Source organism: Geotrypetes seraphini, chromosome 2, assembly GCF_902459505.1.
Source record: "Geotrypetes seraphini chromosome 2, aGeoSer1.1, whole genome shotgun sequence".
Taxonomy (NCBI): domain Eukaryota; kingdom Metazoa; phylum Chordata; class Amphibia; order Gymnophiona; family Dermophiidae; genus Geotrypetes; species Geotrypetes seraphini.
The window spans coordinates 516,574-538,110 of record NC_047085.1 but is presented as its reverse complement, the minus strand read 5'-3'; the positions used below and the strand labels follow the sequence as shown (position 1 = coordinate 538,110).

General features: G+C 42.3%; 1 protein-coding gene across 4 annotated transcripts in view; it reads left to right on the top strand.

Annotated features, from left to right (window-relative positions):
* The window catches only part of MAPK15 (mitogen-activated protein kinase 15), a 269,713-nt gene that overhangs the window by 68,127 nt on the left and 180,049 nt on the right, over positions 1–21,537 (top strand). For all 4 annotated transcript variants that reach the window (XM_033933020.1, XM_033933019.1, XM_033933021.1 and 1 more), the window contains one exon: positions 21,029–21,168. In XM_033933020.1, the coding sequence (XP_033788911.1) occupies positions 21,029–21,168 (140 nt within the window). The remainder of the gene's footprint in view (positions 1–21,028; positions 21,169–21,537) is intronic.

The window sequence follows — 21,537 nt, the reverse complement described above, 5'->3', positions numbered from 1 at the left end:
AATTTATGGTGAAATCGCAAAGGAATCATCGATTGTGCCTCCAAACAATAAGCTTCCTTCAAAGAATCAAAAACAACCTTAGTTAAAGTTGCAGATGGCAAGGTGCATATATAATGTCGCAACTGCAAATAAGGAAAAATATAATTAGGCCTAAGCCCATATTTCTGAACCAATGTTTGATAGGAATGCATCTGGCCCGCTGAGGTAAGGATATGATATAAGTAAACTAAGCCCTTGTCTGACCAAGAATCAAACAAGGACGTTTCCATCCCAGGACGAAATTGTGGATTCCCCTTGATTGTCGATAATGGAGAGCTAACAGAAGAAAGCTTCAAATATGCACAAGTCCATTGCCAAGCCTTACGAACCAAAAAATAAAGAGGATATGTAGACAACACAAAGTGCAAACACTGATCTGGAGCATGCAAAAGCGTACTGACAGAATAAGGAGCAAGAAGTTTCAACTCCACAGCAGTATAAGAAAAATAAGAGGTCCCACGATACCAATCATTTAAAGGTCTCAATTGACAGGCAATAGCAAAATTATGAATATTAAGTAAACCCAAACCTCCCTTATGCCAAGGCATAGTAAGAGTCACATAAGAAATACGAGCCCGTTTGCCCCCCCACAAAAAGCGCTGTCGAAGATAAGTCGCTGAGCACAGTAACGGAAGCATTTGAAAAAAAATATAACCATTGAGGTACTACAATCATATTATATAAAGCTATACGACCCATCAAGGAGAGTGGGAACGATTGCCACATACGCGACTTAGTTTTAGTAGCCTAAAGTAACGGCTGCAAATTAAGCGAAGCCAAAGCAGACAAGTCCCCAGAGAGCCAAAGTCCCAAATACTTAAGCTTACCATCTGCCCATTTAAGCGGAAACACTCCCTCCCAATCGGTCTGCACCGACAAAGGGACGACAGGGACGAACGTATCCTGAAGACGAATGAGTGGCTACAACGATGGTGCCTGGAAATGAACTTCGGATTCCTGAATCACGGAGAGGCACTACAGGGACTACAGGGACCAGACGGACTCCACCTGACCAACAGAGGTAAGAATGTCTTCGGACGCAGACTAGCCCACCTACTTCGAAGGGCTTTAAACTAGGTAAGTCGGGGGTGGGTACCCACTTTTACACCAGAGCAGTAAGTAACAATCCTGATGGGGCGAACCAAAACTCCACTTCTAAGTCTGAGGTAAGTACCCTTATTGCAAAAGAATCACTAGGTGACACTTTAATTCAAATGGGTAGCTCACTACAGGAACTTAGTAAACAGAAAGAGTGGAGAGCTATGTATGTTAACGCACACAGCCTAGGGAATAAATTTCTAGAACTAGAAACAGAAATAGTTAATGCAGACCTAGACGTAGTAGCAATATCCGAAACATGGTTCACAGACTCTCATGGGTGGGATATAACTATACCAGGATACAACCTGCTTCGACAAGACAGAGAGGGTAAGTTAGGAGGAGGGGTAGCACTTTATATCAAAGAGAACATCAAGACAACCAGGATCACAGAAGTCAAGTATACTGGGGAATCCATCTGGGTAAACCTGGCCAGAGGCGGAGAAAAATGCCTGTACCTTGGTGTGGTATACAGACCTCCAAGACAATCGGAGGACAAGGATGCAGAATTAATTGAAGACATTGAGAATATCACCTTACGGGGGGACGTTGTTCTGTTAGGAGACTTCAACATGCCTGATGTAGACTGGAACACACTCTCAGTGACAACTTGTGATAGCAGGAGGATATTAACGTCCATGAAGGGAGTACGGCTCAAACAAATGGTACTAGAACCCATTAGGGCCCAGGCCATCCTGGAACTGGTACTTACGAACGGGGAAAGCGTCTCGGGGGTCTCGGTGGGAGAAACGCTAGCCACCAGTGACCATAACATGGTATGGTTTAACCTTAAGAAAGGCTTCCCTAGGTCACAAACAAAAACAAGGGTACTCAATTTCCGGGGCACCGACTTCGCATGCATGGGAAATTTCGTCCATCAGACGCTCCAGGTTCAAGAAGTAACTGATAATGTGGAAGCTATGTGGTCAACCTTAAAATCGACCCTTCATGAGGCAACTAAACGCTACATTACATAGTAACATACATAGTAACATAGTAGATGACGGCAGATAAAGACCCGAATGGTCCATCCAGTCTGCCCAACCTGATTCAATTTAAATTTTTTTTTTTTTTTTTTTCTTCTTAGCTATTTCTGGGCGAGAATCCAAAGCTTTACCCGGTACTGTGCTTGGGTTCCAACTGCCGAAATCTCTGTTAAATCGGTAACCAAACAACAAAGAATAAAGAAACCCCAATGGTTCACTGATGAGGTCTCGTACCTCGTCAAAGAGAAGAAAAAAGCATTTCTCTCATACAAACGCACGGGGGAAAAAGAAGCAAACATTGAATACAGGACAAAGTCTGCAGCGGTCAAAACAGCAGTCAGGGAGGCCAAACTTCAAATGGAAGAAACTCTAGCGAAGAACATTAAGAAAGGGGACAAATCTTTCTTCAGATACATTAGCGACAGGAAAAAGAATGCAAACGAGATAGTACGCCTTAGAACGCCAGAAGGGAACTATGTGGAAACAGATTCCGATAAGGCCAAACTACTAAATGATTACTTCTGTTCAGTCTTTACATGTGAGGCACCAGGGCACGGGCCACGTCTGGAAGCAAAGCAAAGCATGGAAGACCCATTTCAGAATTTTGAGTTCACACCAGCTGATGTTTACAGAGAACTGTCAAGACTCAAGGTGAACAAAGCCATGGGACCGGACAATTTGCACCCAAGAGTGCTCAGAGAGCTATGCGATGTTCTGGCAAAACCGTTAGCCATGCTCTTCAATCTCTCCCTAAGTACGGGGAGAGTCCCCCTGGACTGGAAAACAGCCAACGTTGTTCCTCTGCACAAAAAGGTTTGCAGAGCAGAGGCTGCGAATTACAGATCAGTAAGTCTCGCATCAATAGTGTGTAAACTCATGGAAACTTTACTTAAAGGTAAATTGGACACGATATTGGATGAGGGAAATCTGAGGGACCCCTGTCAACATGGATTCACTAGGGGCAGGTCATGCCAATCCAATCTTATCAGCTTCTTTGACTGGGTGACAGGAAAGTTAGACTTGGGAGAGTCTCTGGACGTGGTGTACTTGGATTTCAGTAAAGCTTTTGACAGTGTCCCGCATCGTAGACTATTATACAAGATGAAATCGATGGGGTTAGGTGAGAAACTAACTGCATGGGTCAATGATTGGCTGAGTGGAAGACTTCAGAGGGTGGTGGTCAACGGCACCCTCTCTGAGACATCGGAGGTGACTAGCGGAGTGCCGCAAGGATCAGTCCTGGGACCATCTCTTTTCAACATATTCATAAGGGACTTGACCCGGGGGCTTCAGGGTAAAGTAGCACTGTTCGCCGATGACGCCAAACTGTGTAATATAGTAAGTGAAAGCAGTCTCAAGGGTAGTATGACGCAGGATCTGATCATGTTGGAAAACTGGTCCTCAACATGGCAGCTGGGCTTCAATGCTAAGAAGTGTAAGGTCATGCATCTCGGCAGCAGAAATCCATGCAGAACATACACCTTGAATGGAGAAGCACTAGCTAGGACTTCAGAAGAACGGGACTTGGGAGTAATCATCAATGCAGACATGAAGGCTGCCAAACAAGTAGAGAAGGCCTCATCCAAGGCAAGGCAAATGATGGGATGTATCAAGAGAAGCTTCGTCAGCCGCAAGCCTGAAGTCATAATGCCACTTTACAGAACCATGGTGAGACCTCATCTGGAGTACTGTGAGCAATTCTGGAGGCCACATTACCGTAAAGATGTGCTTCGAGCCGAATCGGTCCAGCGGATGGCCACTAGAATGGTCTCCGGACTCAAGGGTCTCTCATACGAAGAAAGACTGGGCAAATTGCAGCTCTACACTCTAGAGGAGCGCAGGGAAAGGGGTGACATGATTGAGACATTTAAATACGTCACAGGACGTGTCGAGGTGGAAGACAACATCTTCTTTCCCAAAGGACCCTCGGTCACAAGGGGGCACCCGCTCAAACTCAGAGGAGGGAAATTTAATGGTGACACCAGGAAGTACTTCTTCACAGAAAGGGTGGTGGATCACTGGAACAAACTTCCGGTGCAGGTGATCAAGGCCACCAGCGTGCTCGACTTTAAGAATAAATGGGACATCCACATGGGATCCCTACGAGGGTCGAGCTAAGGAACTAAGTCATCAGCACTCAGACTTAATGGGGTGGGTCAGTAGATTGGGCAGACTTGATGGTCTGTAGCCCTTTTCTGCCGTCATCTTTCTATGTTTCTATGTTTCTAAAGGAATCGCTAATACTTCAGACATGAGCGTTTAAACGATAACCAGAATAATAACTAAATTCCCCCAGAACACCCAATGTAAAGAAGAATAGACATCAGTCAATACCAAAAGAATGTCATCAGCAAATGCCAAGGATTTTACTTGCCCTGATCGAAACGAGACACCCACCATAGCTGGATCCCGCTGCAAATTTCTCAACAAGGGCTCAAAATATAACAAAAACAACAAAAGGGAAAGAGGACACCCCTGCCGAGTACCCCTACAAATAGAAAAGGAATCAGTAACACTACCATTAACCAAAAGCGCCGCTGATGGGGAAGAATAAAGAGCACTCAACGTCTGACAAAACCGCCCCTGAAAACCCATATAATCTAAGACGCGGAACAAAAAAGAACATAAGAAGAACATAAGAAGTTGCCCCCGCTGAGTCAGACCAGAGGTCCATCTTGCTCAGCGGTCCGCTCCCGCGGCGGCCCATCAGGCCTAGTGCCTGAACAGTGGTCTCTGATTAATTTTGTAACTTACCTCTAATCCCATCCCTATAATCTACCTTAACTCTTATCTGTACCCCTCAATCCCTTTGTCTTCCAAGTACCTATCCAAAGCTTCTTTGAACCCCTGTAGCGTGCTCCTGTTTATCACATCCTCTGGTAGCGCGTTCCATGTATCCACCACCCTCTGTGTGAAAAAGAACTTCCTGGCGTTTGTTCTAAACCTCTCCCCTTTCAATTTCTCTGAGTGCCCCCTTAATTTGAAAAATCTGTCCCTGTCTATTTTTTCTATGCCCTTCATGGTCAAAAGCCTTTTCCGCGTCCAGTCCCACTAAAAGTAGTGGTTCTTTAATGTGCAAACAATGGGCTACAGATAACAAAACCTTCCGCACGTTAACAACAGACTGTTGGCCCTGCACAAATCCCACCTGCTCCGGACAAATATAACGCGGCAAAATGAGAGCCAGTCTAGTAGCCAAAATCTGGGCTAAGATTTTTAAATCAACATTAATTAGGGAAATTGGGCGATAAGAATCCGGGCAATGTGCAGGCTTACCAGGTTTAAGAAGCAATGTAATCAAAGCTTGATTGGTATGCAGAGGGAAACCTCCCGCAGAAAGACCTGCATCATAATAGTCTACCAACGGGGCCGGCACTAAATGAGATACAAGATTATAAAAATCAGAAGAATATCCATCCAAACCAGGTGCCGTACCACGCTTCATTGCCTTTATCACTTTCTGAACTTCCAAACCCGAAATGGGACCATTCAAAGCAACCAAATCACAATCTTGAAGGCGAGGCAACCCTGCATCCAACAAATAATCCGCCAAAGGTGGACCAGAATTCAGAGGCTCCTCAGCATAAAACTTACTAAAATAATCCTTAAAAATCGCTGCAATATCAGAGGTAGAGGTCACACGAGCACCCCCCACAGACTCCAAAGCCGAAATAAAACCCGTCTTCCGGGAAGAACGCAAAATTTGAGCCAAAAGATGACTTGGTTTATTGCCATATTTATTAGGATTTTATATACCGCCTATCAAGGTTATCTAAGCGGTTTTACAATCAGGTACTCGAGCATTTTCCCTATCTGTCCCGGTGGGCTCACAATCTATCTAACGTACCTGGGGCTATGGAGGATTAAGTGACTTGCCCAGGGTCACAAGGAGCAGCGCAGGGTTTGAACCCACAACCCCAGGGTGCTGAGGCTGTAGCTTCAACCACTGTGCCACACATTCCTCCTTTATGATAAGTATGCACCCGAAAACAAAAGAATTGTTTTTTCTCTATCATGCAATAAAGCACTCAGAGCTGCCTGGGAGGACAAATCATTTTCCTTATTTTAGTCCGTAGGGGAGGAAATAAAAATCGATTTAAAACGCCTACATGTACGCTCCAAAATAATAATACCCTGTGCAATTTGTTTTTTCCTAGCTACCATATAAGAAATAATATCACCCCGTAAAACTACTTTCAATGTTTCCCAATAGAGCAATGGATCATTACGATGTTGAGCATTAAAACGCTCAAAGTCCTCCCATTTATTATAAAGATGAGATTGAAAGTGAGAATCAGAAGCCAAATACGTAGGAAAACGCCAAAAACAACGGGAAGTCTGACCTCCTGGAAACTTCAAATCCGTCCAGATCAATGAGTGATCAGAACATGCAGCAGAATCAATAACTGCCTCAGAAATATACAGAAACAAATCAGATGACAGAAAAACATAATCTATTCGAGACCATGTTCCATGCGCCCGGGATAAGTGAGTGTAATCTAAATCAAAAGGACGTAATAAACGCCAGGTTGTAAAGCCATAGTAAAAAAATGGGAGCCTTGTTACGACCCAATGCAGGCTGTCTATGTCCCTGTGAGCGATCTAATAATGGATCTACCACAAGATTAAAATCCCCTGCCACAACAAGAGATTGTCCCAAATACAGGGGCACCAAGCCAATTAGCTTTTGAAAAAAGGCATGCTCATACACATTGGGGGCATAGACAACCAACAAATACCAAGTTCTATTATGGCACGTAATACGTAACAATAAATATCTACCATAGAGATCCGAGGCAAGGCAATGGACCTGGCATTGGAGTTGCTTTCGAATCAAGACCGCAACACCACTACCTTTTTTATATTGATTGGAGGCAAAAAACACTTGTCCTACCCAATCTCTATGTAATTTAGCATGCTCCAAGGCAGACAATCTAGTTTCTACTATACAAGCAATATCTACTGCACTGCGGTTCAGGTAAGTCAAAATTTTTGATCGTTTAATAGGGAAATTAAGGCTAGAAACATTCCAAGATGCTAACCTGAGCGTATCATTGGTCTTTGACAAAGGCATTAAAAGCCAGGGACAAGAAAAAATAACAAGAAAAAAGCAAATGAAGATCTCTCAGACCCCAGCCCCTATCCGAGAGACCCAACGAAGAACTATAAAAGGGCCTCCCTAAAAGGAATTCCCAGCACCCACTCCCCCACCACAACCATGCCAAAACAAATAAGAAAACCAAAAAAAAGAAATCCAAGAAACTCAAAATCCCCACCAAAATAAACCATGCCAAATAAACTCCCACATACTCCCCAATACACTGCAGACACCAACAACCCCCACCCTTCCCCCCAAGCCATACCCACAGAGAAACAAACCCCTCACTGCACCCACCTTCACCAAACTGGCAAAGATGAGTGTAGAATCACAGTCAGATGCTATGGGGATCTCCGGCACCATCAGCCCAAGTAACCCCTGGAACCTGCTTCAAGAAGACTCAGCAGGAGACAACTAACACCAAAGCACAATAATATACATAAGTAAACTTTCAGTAGTGAAAGAAGCACTTCCCAAAACACAACACCATCAGAATACTGACAAGGAAAGTGCCAACTACGGAATCATGCAAAAAAAAAACCAACCAAAAAAAACCCACAACAAAAAGACATGTGCTATGGAAAAGTCCCTCCAAACTGCTGAAAAATAAACACAAACTAAACATCCAGCATTACGAGTCCACACTCAATCCTGGTAAAGAATTAAGAAAATCCAGAGCCTTGCCAGGAGCATCAAAATTATGCCACTGTCCCTCGGAAAAGATTTTTAGTAGAGTTGGGTAAAGAAACATAAACTTGCACCGGCTGGTCTTCATATTTTATCTCTCCACGTTTAGATTTATACTGACGCATGACTGTCACTTTATGGAGGTAGTTGTGAAATTTAACCACCACTAGCCGAGAGCGAGACTCCCCATCCCAGCGCCGGCCCAGACGGTGCGCCCACTCCAAGCGCAGCACTCCCAAATCAGGGGAAAAAACAAAAGTGCGTTGTAACCATTGTTCAATTTCCCTCAATAAAGCTGTCTCTGCCACCGATTCTGGCAAGCCTAGAATGCGTAAATTTCCCCAACGGGATCGGTTCTCCAATTCATCCAGCTTATCAGCCTGAGTCCGGGCCAACGCCTGCAGCGTATGGAGCTCTGCGTGCAAACCCCGAGAGTCATCTTCAATAGTCAAGACTCTGGCTTCCAACTCTGTAGTGCGTCGGGTAGTATCAGTGAGCAATTGTTTCATCAGAGCCATAGAACCCGAAAGCTGTTCAAAGCGCAGCTCAAAAGCTGCCACCATCGCCGAGGTAAGATCAGCCAGTGCCGAATCAGTAAACTGAGAGACCGCTCCACTAGGCCTCTCCGCCATTTTGTCCTCCAGGGGTTTTGCGCGATCTTTCTTTGCCCCTTTTGCCGCCATCATCAGACCTGGTGACGAAGTGATATATCTGTCCATAGACCAGGCCATAAGAAAAACCCGGTCCCAGGGTCCACTGATAAAGTAAAACGAAAATTAGGGCGAAATAGCACCGGAGAAATCCCAAGCAAGGCTGAAGACGTCCTTCCCTGTTCACAGCATCACATGTCTCTCATAAAAAATATATCTATTAGCTTGATATCTAATGCAACATTTACAGGGGAAACATAGTTGAAAGGTTGCTCCTAATTTTAAAACAGATTGACGATAAGCCAGGAATTTCTTATGCCTGACTTGTGTCCATTTCGATACATCAGGAAAAATTGAAATTTTGAGTCCATGAAATTCAACATTATGAGTCTTGTAGAATTGCTTCTTTGTCTTGATTTTAACACAGCTTCAAACTGCATTGCCTGATGTAATGATTTTGGTATAGATGGGTATAGAGAGGGCTCATTCAAAAGCAAAGGTTCTAGACTTTAAAAAAAACTAACTTTGTTCGGATGGGGGTTTATGTCAATGAATTGTTGTCTGGTGGGAATGTCTAGAAGGAGTAGAAATGCAGTGGACAAAACAGAAAGGAGCGATTGTAAGAGCGACAAACCTTTTTTTGAGGCAAGAGGAAAAGAAGGCCGCTTTGGTTCTCAAAAGCAGTAGCTGAAAAGGTAAGGAATAGGAGATAATAATAATAACAGCTTATATACCGCAATACCGTGAAGTTCTATGCGGTTTACAGAAGATTAAGCAAAGGTAACAAATTGAATTGACTTTAAGAGGGGAGGAAGAAAGAGAATTAATAGGACAGGAAATTCATTGTTGAGGAGAGAGTGATCAAAAGGACAAGTTAATTGTTATAGAGGGGAGAGAGAAGAGAGGATCGTTGTCTAGATCAGTGTTCTTCAACCACCGATCCATGGACCAGTGCCGGTCCACAGAAATTTCCTGCCGGTCCACAGGGCCAGCATGTGCATCAGGCCCAAAACTACAAAAGATTGCAGAAAGAGGAAGACAGGCAAAAATATCTGGAAATGTTGAGAGGCTGGTCATGTAGTCAGGAAAGCAAAGATGCAAATGGAAGAAAAAATAGATGACATGGTAAAACAGGGAGACAAGACATTTTTTTAGATATATTAGTGATAGGAAGAAGTGCAAAAGTGGCTTGAGGAGTGATAGACCCTGATCAATTTTCAGAGGGTTGTGTTCGTCAGGAGCTAGCTAAAACAAAGGTAGGCAAAGCGATGGGGCCAGATGGTGTACATCTGAGGGTGCTGAAGGAACTTAGGGAAGTTCTGGTAGCTCCGCTGACTGACCTTTTCATGAGTCTCTAGAGTCGGGAGTGGTATCGGAGGACTGGAGAAGGGCGGATGTGGTCCTCTCCACAAAAGAAACATTGGTCCAGAACGACGCCACGGCGCTGAACTTCTAAAAGGGAAATTACATAGGGATGAGACTCATGGTGGGGAAGAAGATTAAGAAGAGAATAAGCACTGTAAAAACACTAGAGCAAGCTTGGTCCCTTTTTAAAGACACAGTCACTGAGTCACAAAATCTACATATACCGCATATCAACAAAGGATCCAAGAGGAAAAAGAACAAAGAACTGGTGTAACTCACTGTAGAGGTGAAGGAAGCAATCAGAGACTAGAAAACTTTGTTTAAGAAATGGAAAAGGTCAAAAACAGACGAAAACTGGAATAAGCACAAACATCATCAACACAGGTGCCACAAGGCGGTGAAAGGGGCCAAAAGAGACTACGAGTATAAAATAGCCAATGAAGTGAAAAACTTTAGGCCGTTCTTTTTATATATTAAGGGGAAACGGCCCGCGAAGGAAGCAGTGGGACTGTTGGATGACCGTGGAATAAAGGGAGTGCTAAAGGAAGACAAAGAAATCACCGACAAACTAAACACATTTTTTGCATCCGTATTTACTGAAGAGGATATACACAGCATACCAGAACCCATCAGGCTATATGCTGGAAACGAAGAAGAGAAACTGACAGGGTTGACGGTCAGTCTAGATGAGGTATGAAGGCAGACTGATAGGCTAAAGAGCTATAAATTCCCGGGACCGGATGGCATCCACCCCAAGGGTCATCAAGGAACTGAAAAGGACCATAACTGAACTGCTTCAACTAATAGCCAATCTATCGATCGAATCAGGAAAGATTCCGGAGGACTGGAAGGTGGAGAATGTTACGCCAATCTTCAAGACAGGTTCGAGGGAGGATCCAGGTAACTACAGACTGGCGAGTCTGACCTTGGTACCGGGAAAGATGGTAGAGGCGCTGATAAAGGACTACATCATTGATCACCTTGACGGACAGGGCCTGATGAGGACCAGCCAGCATGGTTTCAGCAAAAGCAGATCTTGTTAGACAAACTTGCTGCATTTCTTTGAGGGAGTAAGCAGGCAGATAAACAAGGTAGACATTGTATATCTGGATTTTCAGAAGGTGTTTGCCAAGGTTCCGCATGAATGACTACTTCGCAAAATTGCAAGCCATGGAATCGAGGGTTTATATATAAACATTTATATATAAATCATTAATTCCGTATCATCCAAACAGAACTCTAAGATCCAATGAACAACATTTATTAACTATTCCTTCGCTTAAGATTATTAATACTAGACGGCAGTTTATTTTTTCAGTGACTGCCCCACAGACTTGGAATTCCCTCCCAATTTATCTGCGAAAGGAGCAGGATCTAGGAAAATTTAAAAGTAATCTAAAAACTTTTCTGTTTAAAGATGCCTTTAGTGTTTAATACACTAATCCCTAGGCCATAGAATATATTGTACCAAACTATGTTTTTACTTGTCTTCCCTCTGTATTTTTCCTTTATATTGCTTTACTATATTGAATTGTATTTCACAATCCCTTCATACCTTATGTTCTCAAAATGATGTTTTGGTTTTTAACCCAATGTTATTATTTAAAGTATGTATTGTATTGTTTTTGCTCTTTTTTTTTTTTATATATATATATGATGAATGTATTTTAAACTGTTCATCGCTTTGGAATATGATTAAGCGATTAATCAAGAGAATTATTAAACTTGAAACTTGGATTAAAAACTGGCTGGAGCATAGGAAACAGAGAGTGGGGGGTAAATGGACAATACTCGGACTGGAAGAGCATCACCAGTGGGGTGCCGCAAGGCTCGGTGCTTGGATCCGTGCTTTTCAACATCTTTATAAATGATCTGGACATAGGTATGGCGAGTGAGGTGATTAAATTTGCGGATGATACAAAGTTATTCAGAGTAGTGAAGACACAGGGGGATTGCTAAGATCCTAACCGAGGATAACCTGCGTGACCCCCACCAACACGGGTTCACCCAGGGTAGATCATACCAATCTAATCTGATTAGCTTTTTTGACTGGGTTACTAGACAACTTGATGCCGGAGAATCACTGGATGTGGTATATTTGGATTTCAGTAAAGCATTTGATAGCGTCCCACACAGAAGGCTATTGAACAAGTTGAAAACAATGGGGTTGGGAGACACTCTAACTACATGGGTTGGGGATTGGCTGAGCGGTAGACTTCAAAGGGTGGTGGTGAACGGTACCCCATCCAAGGCGTCGGACGTGATCAGTGGGGTGCCGCAGGGCTCAGTCCTGGGCCCGATTCTATTCAATTTATTCATAAGAGATATGACACAAGGACTTAAAGGAAGGGTTGCACTGTTCGCTGACGACGCCAAACTTTGCAACATAGTAGGCAAAAGCGTACTACCTGACAATATGACACATGATCTACTGCTGCTGGAAAGATGGTCAACTACTTGGCAGTTAGGCTTCAATGCTAAAAAATGCAAGATAATGCACCTGGGCAAGAGTAATCCGCGTAGAACTTATGTACTGAATGGAGAAACATTGGTTAAGACCACTGCAGAACGCGATCTAGGGGTGATTATTACTGAGGATATGAAGACTGCCAATCAAGTAGAGAAGGCTTCCTCCAGGGCAAGACAGATGATCGTCTGCATCCGCAGAGGTTTTGTCAGCAGGAGACCTGAAGTAATGATGCCGTTATACAGATCCATGGTGAGACCTCACTTGGAGTACTTTGTTCAGTTCTGGAGACCGCACTACCGTAAGGACATACTGAGGATCGAGTCGGTTCAACGAATGGCGACAAGGATGGTCTTGGGACTCAAGGATCTCACGTATGAAGAAAGACTAAAAAAGTTGCGGCTGTACTCGCTTGAGGAAAGAAGAGAATGGGGAGACATGATTGAAACGTATAAGTACATCACGGGACGTATCGAGTCGTAAAGATGATCTCTTCTGTCTCATGGGACCCTCAACCACCAGAGGGCATCCGCTGAAAATCAGGGGAGGGAAATTTCGTAGCGACTCCAGAAAGTACTTCTTCACCAAGAGAGTGGTGGATCATTGGAATGGACTCCCATTGCAGGTGATTGAGGCCAGCAGCGTGACGGATTTTAAGAAGAAATGGGATATTCATGTGGGATCTCTAGGAGAGTGAACGCTGGGGGGCGGATAATTGGAATGGGCAGACTTGATGGGCTATAGCCCTTTTCTGCCGTCATTTTCTATGTTTCTATGTTTCTATGCAACGTGACATAATCAAGCTCGAGGAATGGTCATCAACATGGCAGATGAGGTTCAACGTGGATAAGTGTAAAGTGATGCATGTCGGTAACAAAAACCTGATGCATGAATACAGGATGTCCTGGGCAGTACTTGGAGAGACCTCCCAGGAAAGAGACTTGGGAGTTCTGATCGACAAGTCAATGAAATCGTCCGCGCAATGTGTGGCTGCGGCGAAAAGGGTGAACAGAATGCTTGGAATGATAAAGAAGGGGATCATGAACAGATCGGAGAAGGTTATCATGTCGCTGTACCGGGCCATGGTGAGCCCTCACCTGGAGTACTGCGTCCAGCACTGGTCGCCGTACATGAAGAAGGACACGGTAGTACTCGAAAGGGTCCAGAGAAGAGCAACTAGGATGATTAAGGGGCTGGAGGAGTTGCCGTACAGTGATCTCTCAGCGGCATTTGACCTAGTTGACCACCACATACTACTCCAGATATTAGACGCAATAGGGATCTCGGGTAACGTTCACAAATGGTTCCAAAGCTTCCTAAAAACTCGAACATACAGAGTCAAGTCAAAGGAGCACATATCCGATCCATGGTCAAACCCATGCGGAGTACCACAAGGATCACCATTATCACCAATATTATTCAACCTCTTCATAGCATCCCTCGGCATAACCCTAGACGCCCTAAACACAGTATCATTCAGCTACGCAGATGACATAACTATCATCCTCCCATTAAACAGTCAAGACCCCTTACCCACAAACCACGTGAAAATAATAATGGAAACGGTAGAAAAATGGATGTCAAGTCATAAACTAAAACTGAACACGGAAAAAACCAAATTCCTCCTTCTAGAGATGGAAAAAAAACCATCTTTCACTGAACTAGAATTAAATACAATCAAGTACCCAATGCAAAACACACTCAAAATCCTGGGAATACAACTTGACAGAAAATGCACAATGCAGACTCATATCCACAAAATCATCCAAAGAGCATTCTTCACTATGCATAATCTGAGAAAAATAAGAAAATACTTCAACAAAGATCAATACAAGTTATTGGTACAATCCCTGGTACTAAGTATGTTAGATTATTGCAACAGCCTCTACTTATCCTGCCCAAACTATATGCTAAGGCAACTGCAGTCGGTTCAGAACACGGCCCTCAGACTCATCTACTCCCTTGGCAAATATGACCACATCACAAACGCATACCTAGACTCACATTGGCTACCAATAAAAGCAAGATCCCAGTTCAAATTCTACTGTCTACTATACAAAGTAACACACGGAACAGCACCCATATACCTAAACAACAGATTACACCGTAACCTATCTCATAGATTAAGGAGAACTCGGAGCCTATTCAATCACCCCCCTCTCAACGGAACAAGACGAAAGAAAATATACGACAGCCTTTTAGCGACACAAGCAGCAAAGATTGACCCCACCATCAACAATCTACTGATAAATTCAACAGACATCAAAATATTCCGAAAAGAAATCAAAACTTATCTCTTCAAAAAACACTTCCCATCATCATAACCCCTCAACAACAATAGAAAATACTCTCATGACCACCACCATCGCAATACATCAGAACCCTGACTTTTATTATTTCTATTCTTCACAACAACCTACCAGAATCCTGACTTTATTATATCTACTCATCACAACAACTTATCACAATCTACTATTAGCTTTCAAGTTCCTCCGAAAAACCCAGATTAACAATTGTATCCTGACACATTCTTGAATCTATGTACTGCACCGCTACTGGAAATGTCCAGTCTTATAAATTGTAATCCGCTTAGAACCGCAAGGCACAAGCGGAATATAAATCACTAATGTAATGTAATGTAATGTAATGAAAGATTAGAGAAACTGGGCCTCTTCTCCCTCGAACAGAGGAGATTGAGAGGGGACATGATCGAAACATTCAAGATACTGAAGGGAATAGACTTAGTAGATAAGGTTAGGTTGTTCACCCTCTCCAAGGTAGGCGAACGAGAGGGCACTCTCTAAAATTGAAAGGGGATAGATTCCATACGAACGTAAGGAAGTTCTTCTTCACCCAGAGAGTGGTAGAAAACTGGAACGCTCTTCCAGACTCTTGTCATAGGAGAACACACCCTCCAGGGATTCAAGACAAAGTTAGACATGTTCCTGATGAACCGGAACATACGCAGGTAGGGCTAGTCTCAGTTAGAGTGCTGGTCTTTGACCAGAGGGCCACCGTGTGAGCGGACTGCTGGGCACAATGGACCACTGGTCTGACCCAGCAGCGGTAATTCTTATGTTCTTAAGGAAGAAGTAGGGAATTACAGGCCGGTAAGTCTGACTTTTGTGGTAAGCAAATTAATGAAACACTTTTAAAACAGAGAATGGTCAAATTTCTGGAATCCTGTAGATTTACAGGACTGCAGGCAACATGGATTCACTAGAGGTAGGTCTTGTCAGACAAATCTGATTAACTTCTTTGACTGGGTGACCAGAGAATTCGATACAGGATGTGTGCTAGATGTGGTGTATTTAGATTTTAGCAAAGCCTTTGACAGTGTTCCACACAGACGTCTAATAAATAAACTAACTGCCCTTGGGATTGGTCCCAAAGTGCCGGGCTGGGTCAGGAACTGGTTGAGTGGAAGGCGACAGAGGGTAGTGATCAACGGGGATCGCTCTGAGGAAAGGGATGTTACAAATGGTGTGCCTCAAGGTTCTGTTCTTGGGCCTGTTCTTTTTAACATTTTTATAAACGATATTGCTGAAGGGTTGTCGGGTAAGATTTGCCTCTTTGCAGATGATACCAAAATTTGCAATAGAGTAGACACGCGGGATGGTGTGAATAACATGAAGATAGACCTGGCGAAGCTTGAAGAATAGTCTGAAATTTGGCAGCTAAAATTTAATACTAAGAAATGCAAGCTAATTCATTTACATAAGAACATAAGAATAGCCTTACTAGTTATTCAGACCAATGGTCCATTAAGCCCAGTAGTCCGTTCTCACGGTGGCCAATCCAGGTCACTAGTACCTGGCCAAAGCCCAAGGAGTAGCAATATTCCATGCTACCAATACAGGGCAAGCAGTGGCTTTCCCCATGTCTTTCTCAATAACAGACTATGGACTTTTCCTCCAGGAACTTGTCCAAACCATTCTTAAAACCAGCTATGCTATCCGCTCTGCAAAAACCCATGGGAACGGTAGTTTAGGGGTGAAGAACTTATGTGCACGACGAAAGAGCAGGACTTGGATGTGATGGTATGTGATAATCTTAAGGAGGCCAAGCAGGTTGAAAAGATGACGGATAAGCTAGAAGGATGCTAGGTTGCATAAGGAGAGGTATGGCCAGTATGAAAAAGGAGGTATTGTTGCTTCTGTATAGGACTCTGGTGAGACCTCATTTAGAATATTGTGTACAATTCTGGAGGCCGCACCTTCTAAAAGATATAGAAAGGATGGAGTCGGTCCAGAGGAAGGCTATTAAAATGGTGTGTGGTCTTTTTGATAAGGTGTATGGGGACAGACTTAAAGATCTCAATCTGTATGCTTTGGAGGAAAGGCGGGAGAGGGGAGATATGATAGTCATTTAAATATCTACATAATATAAATGTGCATGAGTCACATCTCTTTCATTTGAAAGGAAACTGTGCAATGAAAGGGCATAGGATGAAGTTAAGAGGTGATAGGCTCCAGAGTAATCTGAGGAATTACTTTTTTATGGAAAGGGTGGTAGATGCATGGAACAGTCTCCCAGAAGAGGTGGTAGAAACAGAGACTGTGTCTGAATTCAAGAGGTCTGTGATAGGCATGTGGGATCTCTCAAAGAGAGAAAGAGATAATGGTTACTGTGGATGGGCAGAATGGATGAGCCATTTGGCTTTTATCTGCCGTCATGTTTCTATGTATTCATTCTGAGCTTAAATTTAATTTAAAAAAAAATCTGAAGTCATTTCTATGCATCAGACATTGAAAAGTGCTTTGGAGGAGTATTTTCCTTTTAGAAGAGCTGGGGATTATATTGTATATTTGGGGTTTTGTTTAATAATAATAATAATAATAACAGCTTATATACCGCAATACCGTGAAGTTCTATGCGGTTTACAAAGATTAAGCAAAGGTACAAATTGATTGACTTTAAGAGGGGAGGAAGAAAGAGGGTTAATAGGACAGGAAATCCATTTGAGGAGAGAGTAATCAATAGAACAAGTTAATCGCTATAGAGGGGAGAGAGAAGAGAGGATCAGTTGTCTAGATACTTTAGGAACAGGTGTGTTTTCAGACGTTTCCTAAATTCCTCATAAGTAGTGGGCGAAAGCAATTGTTCTAGGTCTTTACCCCATGATGCTGCTTGGTGCGAGAGAAGATGTTCATGGTGCTTTTTCAGTTTACAACCTCTCACTGGGGGGAAACAAAGTTGGAATGTGAGCTTCTCTTGTGTCTGTTGGCTGAGAAGACGAAAAGGTCAGTTATATATTTAGGGGCAAGTCCGTGTAGTGCTTTGAAGCAGAAGCAGGCAAATTTAAACTTTACGCACGCCTCCATTGGCAGCCAATGCAGCTGCCGGTAGTAGGGTGTCACGTGGTCAAACTTCCTCAGCCCAAAGATCAGTTTGACCGCTGCATTTTGCATCAATTGTAAACGCTGCATGTTCTTTTGGGAAATTGCTAAATAGGCGATGTTGCAGTAGTCAAGTAGACTCAGTACGAGGGATTGGACTAGGGTTCTGAATGCCGCTGTATCGAAATAAGCTTTAATGGATCTGAGTTTCCAGAGAGTGAAAAATCCCTTTCTGATCAAGGAGTCCACCTGGTCTCTCATGGTTAGGCACTGATCCAAAGTTACATCTAGTATCTTTATTGTAGGTTGGATAGGGTAATTAAGATTATTGATACATAGTGGTGATTTGGTGTCAAGCGGATGTGGCGAAGCAACGAAGAAAGTTGTCTTTTCTGAATTAAGTTTGAGCCTAAAGGTTGTCATCCAGTGCTCCATCACGTTTATGGCTTCTGAAGCTTTAGGAATAGTTTCAGAGATAGAATTAACGAATGGGATGATGATCGTAAAATCATCTGCATAACTAAATAGTTTAATCCCTAACTGGGTTAGCTGTGTGCCTAGTGAGGACATGTAGACGTTGAAGAGCAATGGAGATAGCGGAGACCCTTGTGGCACACTGGATGGATTGCTCCAGGTATCTGAAAGTCCATAATTAAAACGTATTTGATAAGTGCGGGACATAAGGAAGCCACGGAACCAATTCAGCACCTCGTCCCTGATACCAATGGCGTCTAGGCATTGCAGGAATTTCCCGTGGTCTACTAGATCAAAGGCAGAACTCATATCGAATTGCATAACCAGGGCATTAAGGCCCTTACTAAACAGTAGGCGCAGATTGTCTAAAATAGCCGCAATTACTGTCTCAATACTGAATAACGGTCTAAAACCGGATTGAGTTTTATGTAGGAGAGAGAACTGATCCAGATAATCCATCAGTTGGGTGTGTACCAATCCCTCCATAATTTTTACAATAAACGGAATGGATGCTACTGGTCTGTAGTTGGAAATTATAGCTGAAGATTCTTTACAATTTTTTAGAATTGGGGTTATTATTATGTGACCATTATTATAGAGGAACTTCCCAGTTTTTAGGTTATGAGCCAAATATTGCATCAACGATAGTTTAAATGCTAAAGGTGCCACTTTCATGATTTCTGGGGGGGCATGAGTCCAGAACGCAATAGTCTGTTGTAATTGTTCCACTCTAAATCTTGAAAGGAGCTCCAGATCATGTCTGCCGGTGTATCATTTCCTTGGGTGATAGGTATCGGATGATCACTAGGGTCGTTTGTTGAACAATGAATTCTAAGGTTTTTAATTTTCGAATCGAAGTGCAGTGCTAAATCATTTGCAGAGGGTAACTTAGAGTTGTGTGTGGGTGTGGTGTAGTGAGCGGTGTCAAATAAATTTGTGATCAGGTTGAATAGCTCTTTTGTATTGATTCCTTGTAAACCATTACAAGATGAGTTGATTTTAATTGAGTAGAATGCTTTACGTTTGTCTTTTATCATTTGTTTGTAGATTTTTATGTTAGCTCTCCATTTGTTACGGTCTGTTAGTTCTCCTGTTTTTTTCCAAGTTCTTTTTAGTCGTCTAGCTAGTTGTTTCAGTTTTAGAAGTTCGGTGTCAAACCATTTGTTATATTTATTTGCATTGCTTTTGCTATTGCGTATAGGGGCGATTTTATCTAAAATGGATGTGCTGGTTGTCATCCAGTGATCCCAGAAATCGATTCCTTCTTCTATCTCTGATTGCAATTCATATTGTGACCAGAAATCTATTGGATTAATATAGCTTCTGGTGTGATGTTCTCTATTTATTATTGGGCGTGTTTTAGATTTAGAATAAGACCAGATTAGCTTGAAATAATAAGTAAAATGATCAGACCAGATATCATGACACCAGGTGGCTTTACATATAGAGATGGCAGGGTTTGGGATGTCCTTTGTAGACATGGCTACCATATCTAACTGATGGCCTTTTTCATGTGTTTGTGTGGGTAGAGGGAGGTTGTAATTGAGTAGGGATAGAATGTTTTTAAACTCTTTCGCGTTTGTATTGTCCTCTTCATCTAGGTGTAAGTTTATGTCTCCTGCGATATATTGTAAGAAGAACCAAGTGAATTGTTTAGGACAAATGCACAGAAGTCTTCTTTGGCTTTTGGCCAGCTTTTTGGTGGGACATAGAATAATATGCATGATAGGGATTCTTCTAGATGACGATTGCTAATTTTACAGGCTAGAATTTCTAGTTGGTCGGTCATTTTGGAATCTAATAGTTCCAACTCAAATCCATCTTTAAGAATAATTGCTAGACCTCCTTTTTTCCCCACGCGGTTTAGCGTAAAGATTTTAAAATTGTCTGGTAGGAGGTCAATTATTATTGGATCATCTTCCGATAGTAACCATGTTTCAGTTAGTAAAAGGCAGGCTATTTGCTTATTAATGATCCAATCATTAATTAGGAAGGCTTTATTCCTGACAGATCTAGTATTAAGGTATGCACAGGGGACAGAAGTGGGTGTGATAGGTTTGGTAACTGTATTGGTTTTGATGGGTTTTACTTGCCTTATTCTTTTTTTAAGGGTTCGTTGGTGTCTTCTTTTATTTGAGATAGCAGTAATGTGATTTGTTATGTTTTCTTGTGGAATAGAGATGTGTAAAAGTGAGAGATCTGGGTAATTGATTGATTGTGATTGTGGGTGGAGTGAGTTAACATCTTTGATATTGCCAATTAGCAGACAGATCAGGAAAATCAGGAGGAGATTCATGTTTGCAGGGTATGGTATTTCTTCCTAGCATAGAAGTGTAATGGTTTCCCTGTAAATTCTTGAGTTATTGTTTGTATGGTTGTTGACTGGATTGGTGTAGGTTTTGAAGGTGGTCCAAAGGGATATAGATCTTAAGCAGTTCTACGACAAGTCTCTAGTAATTACACATGCAGCTATCAGTTACTCATGCATTTAACAGCTATTTGTGTCTCTGATGATAACATATGCCTCAAAAATTCCTAAGTAGTCCTAATTCAAGACTTCACCAATTACACATACATCTAGTGGTTAAATTTTCATCTAGCAATTGTATGACTCTGATGGTAACATATGCCTAGCAGTTTCACCTAAGTTTTAATTCTTTAACCTAATCAGGTTTCTGCATATTCACTGCAAACGTTCTTACTCACCCCCATAAAATCTTAATGTAAAGTTATAATGCCAAGAGTAAGTGAGATAATTTTTTCCAATATGTTCACTTCGCTGTCTCTTCTCAATATTAAATGTATACTCTATATTTTCTCTTTAGATATACTAAGGGAGTGGATATGTGGAGTGTAGGCTGTATCTTAGGTGAGATGCTGCTTGGAAAACCCCTATTTACTGGAACATCCACCATTAATCAGATTGAGAAAATCATGAGCGTCATCCCAGCACCTTCTCCGGAAGGTAAGAATGAATTTTGGGATTAAGGAGCTATACCATTATGTATTATTAATCCAAGGAGGTGAGAATGATAATGGGAGCAGAGTATTCTACAGTATTATGTTATGACAGAATTATGGTGTATTAGATTGGCAGAAAAGATGTACATTACAGAGTTATACTAGTATTTATCACCATAGCAGACAAGTGATGAGGTACTTGAGAGGCTGGAAGACTAGCATATGAATGGCAGATAAATTTAATGTAGTCAAGTATAAGATGATGCACATTGAGAAGAATAAATCAAATTATAGTTGTATGAAATGAGGCTGCACATTAGGAGTCACCTTTGAGGAATAGGATTTAGATCTCATAAAAACATAAAAAGAACGA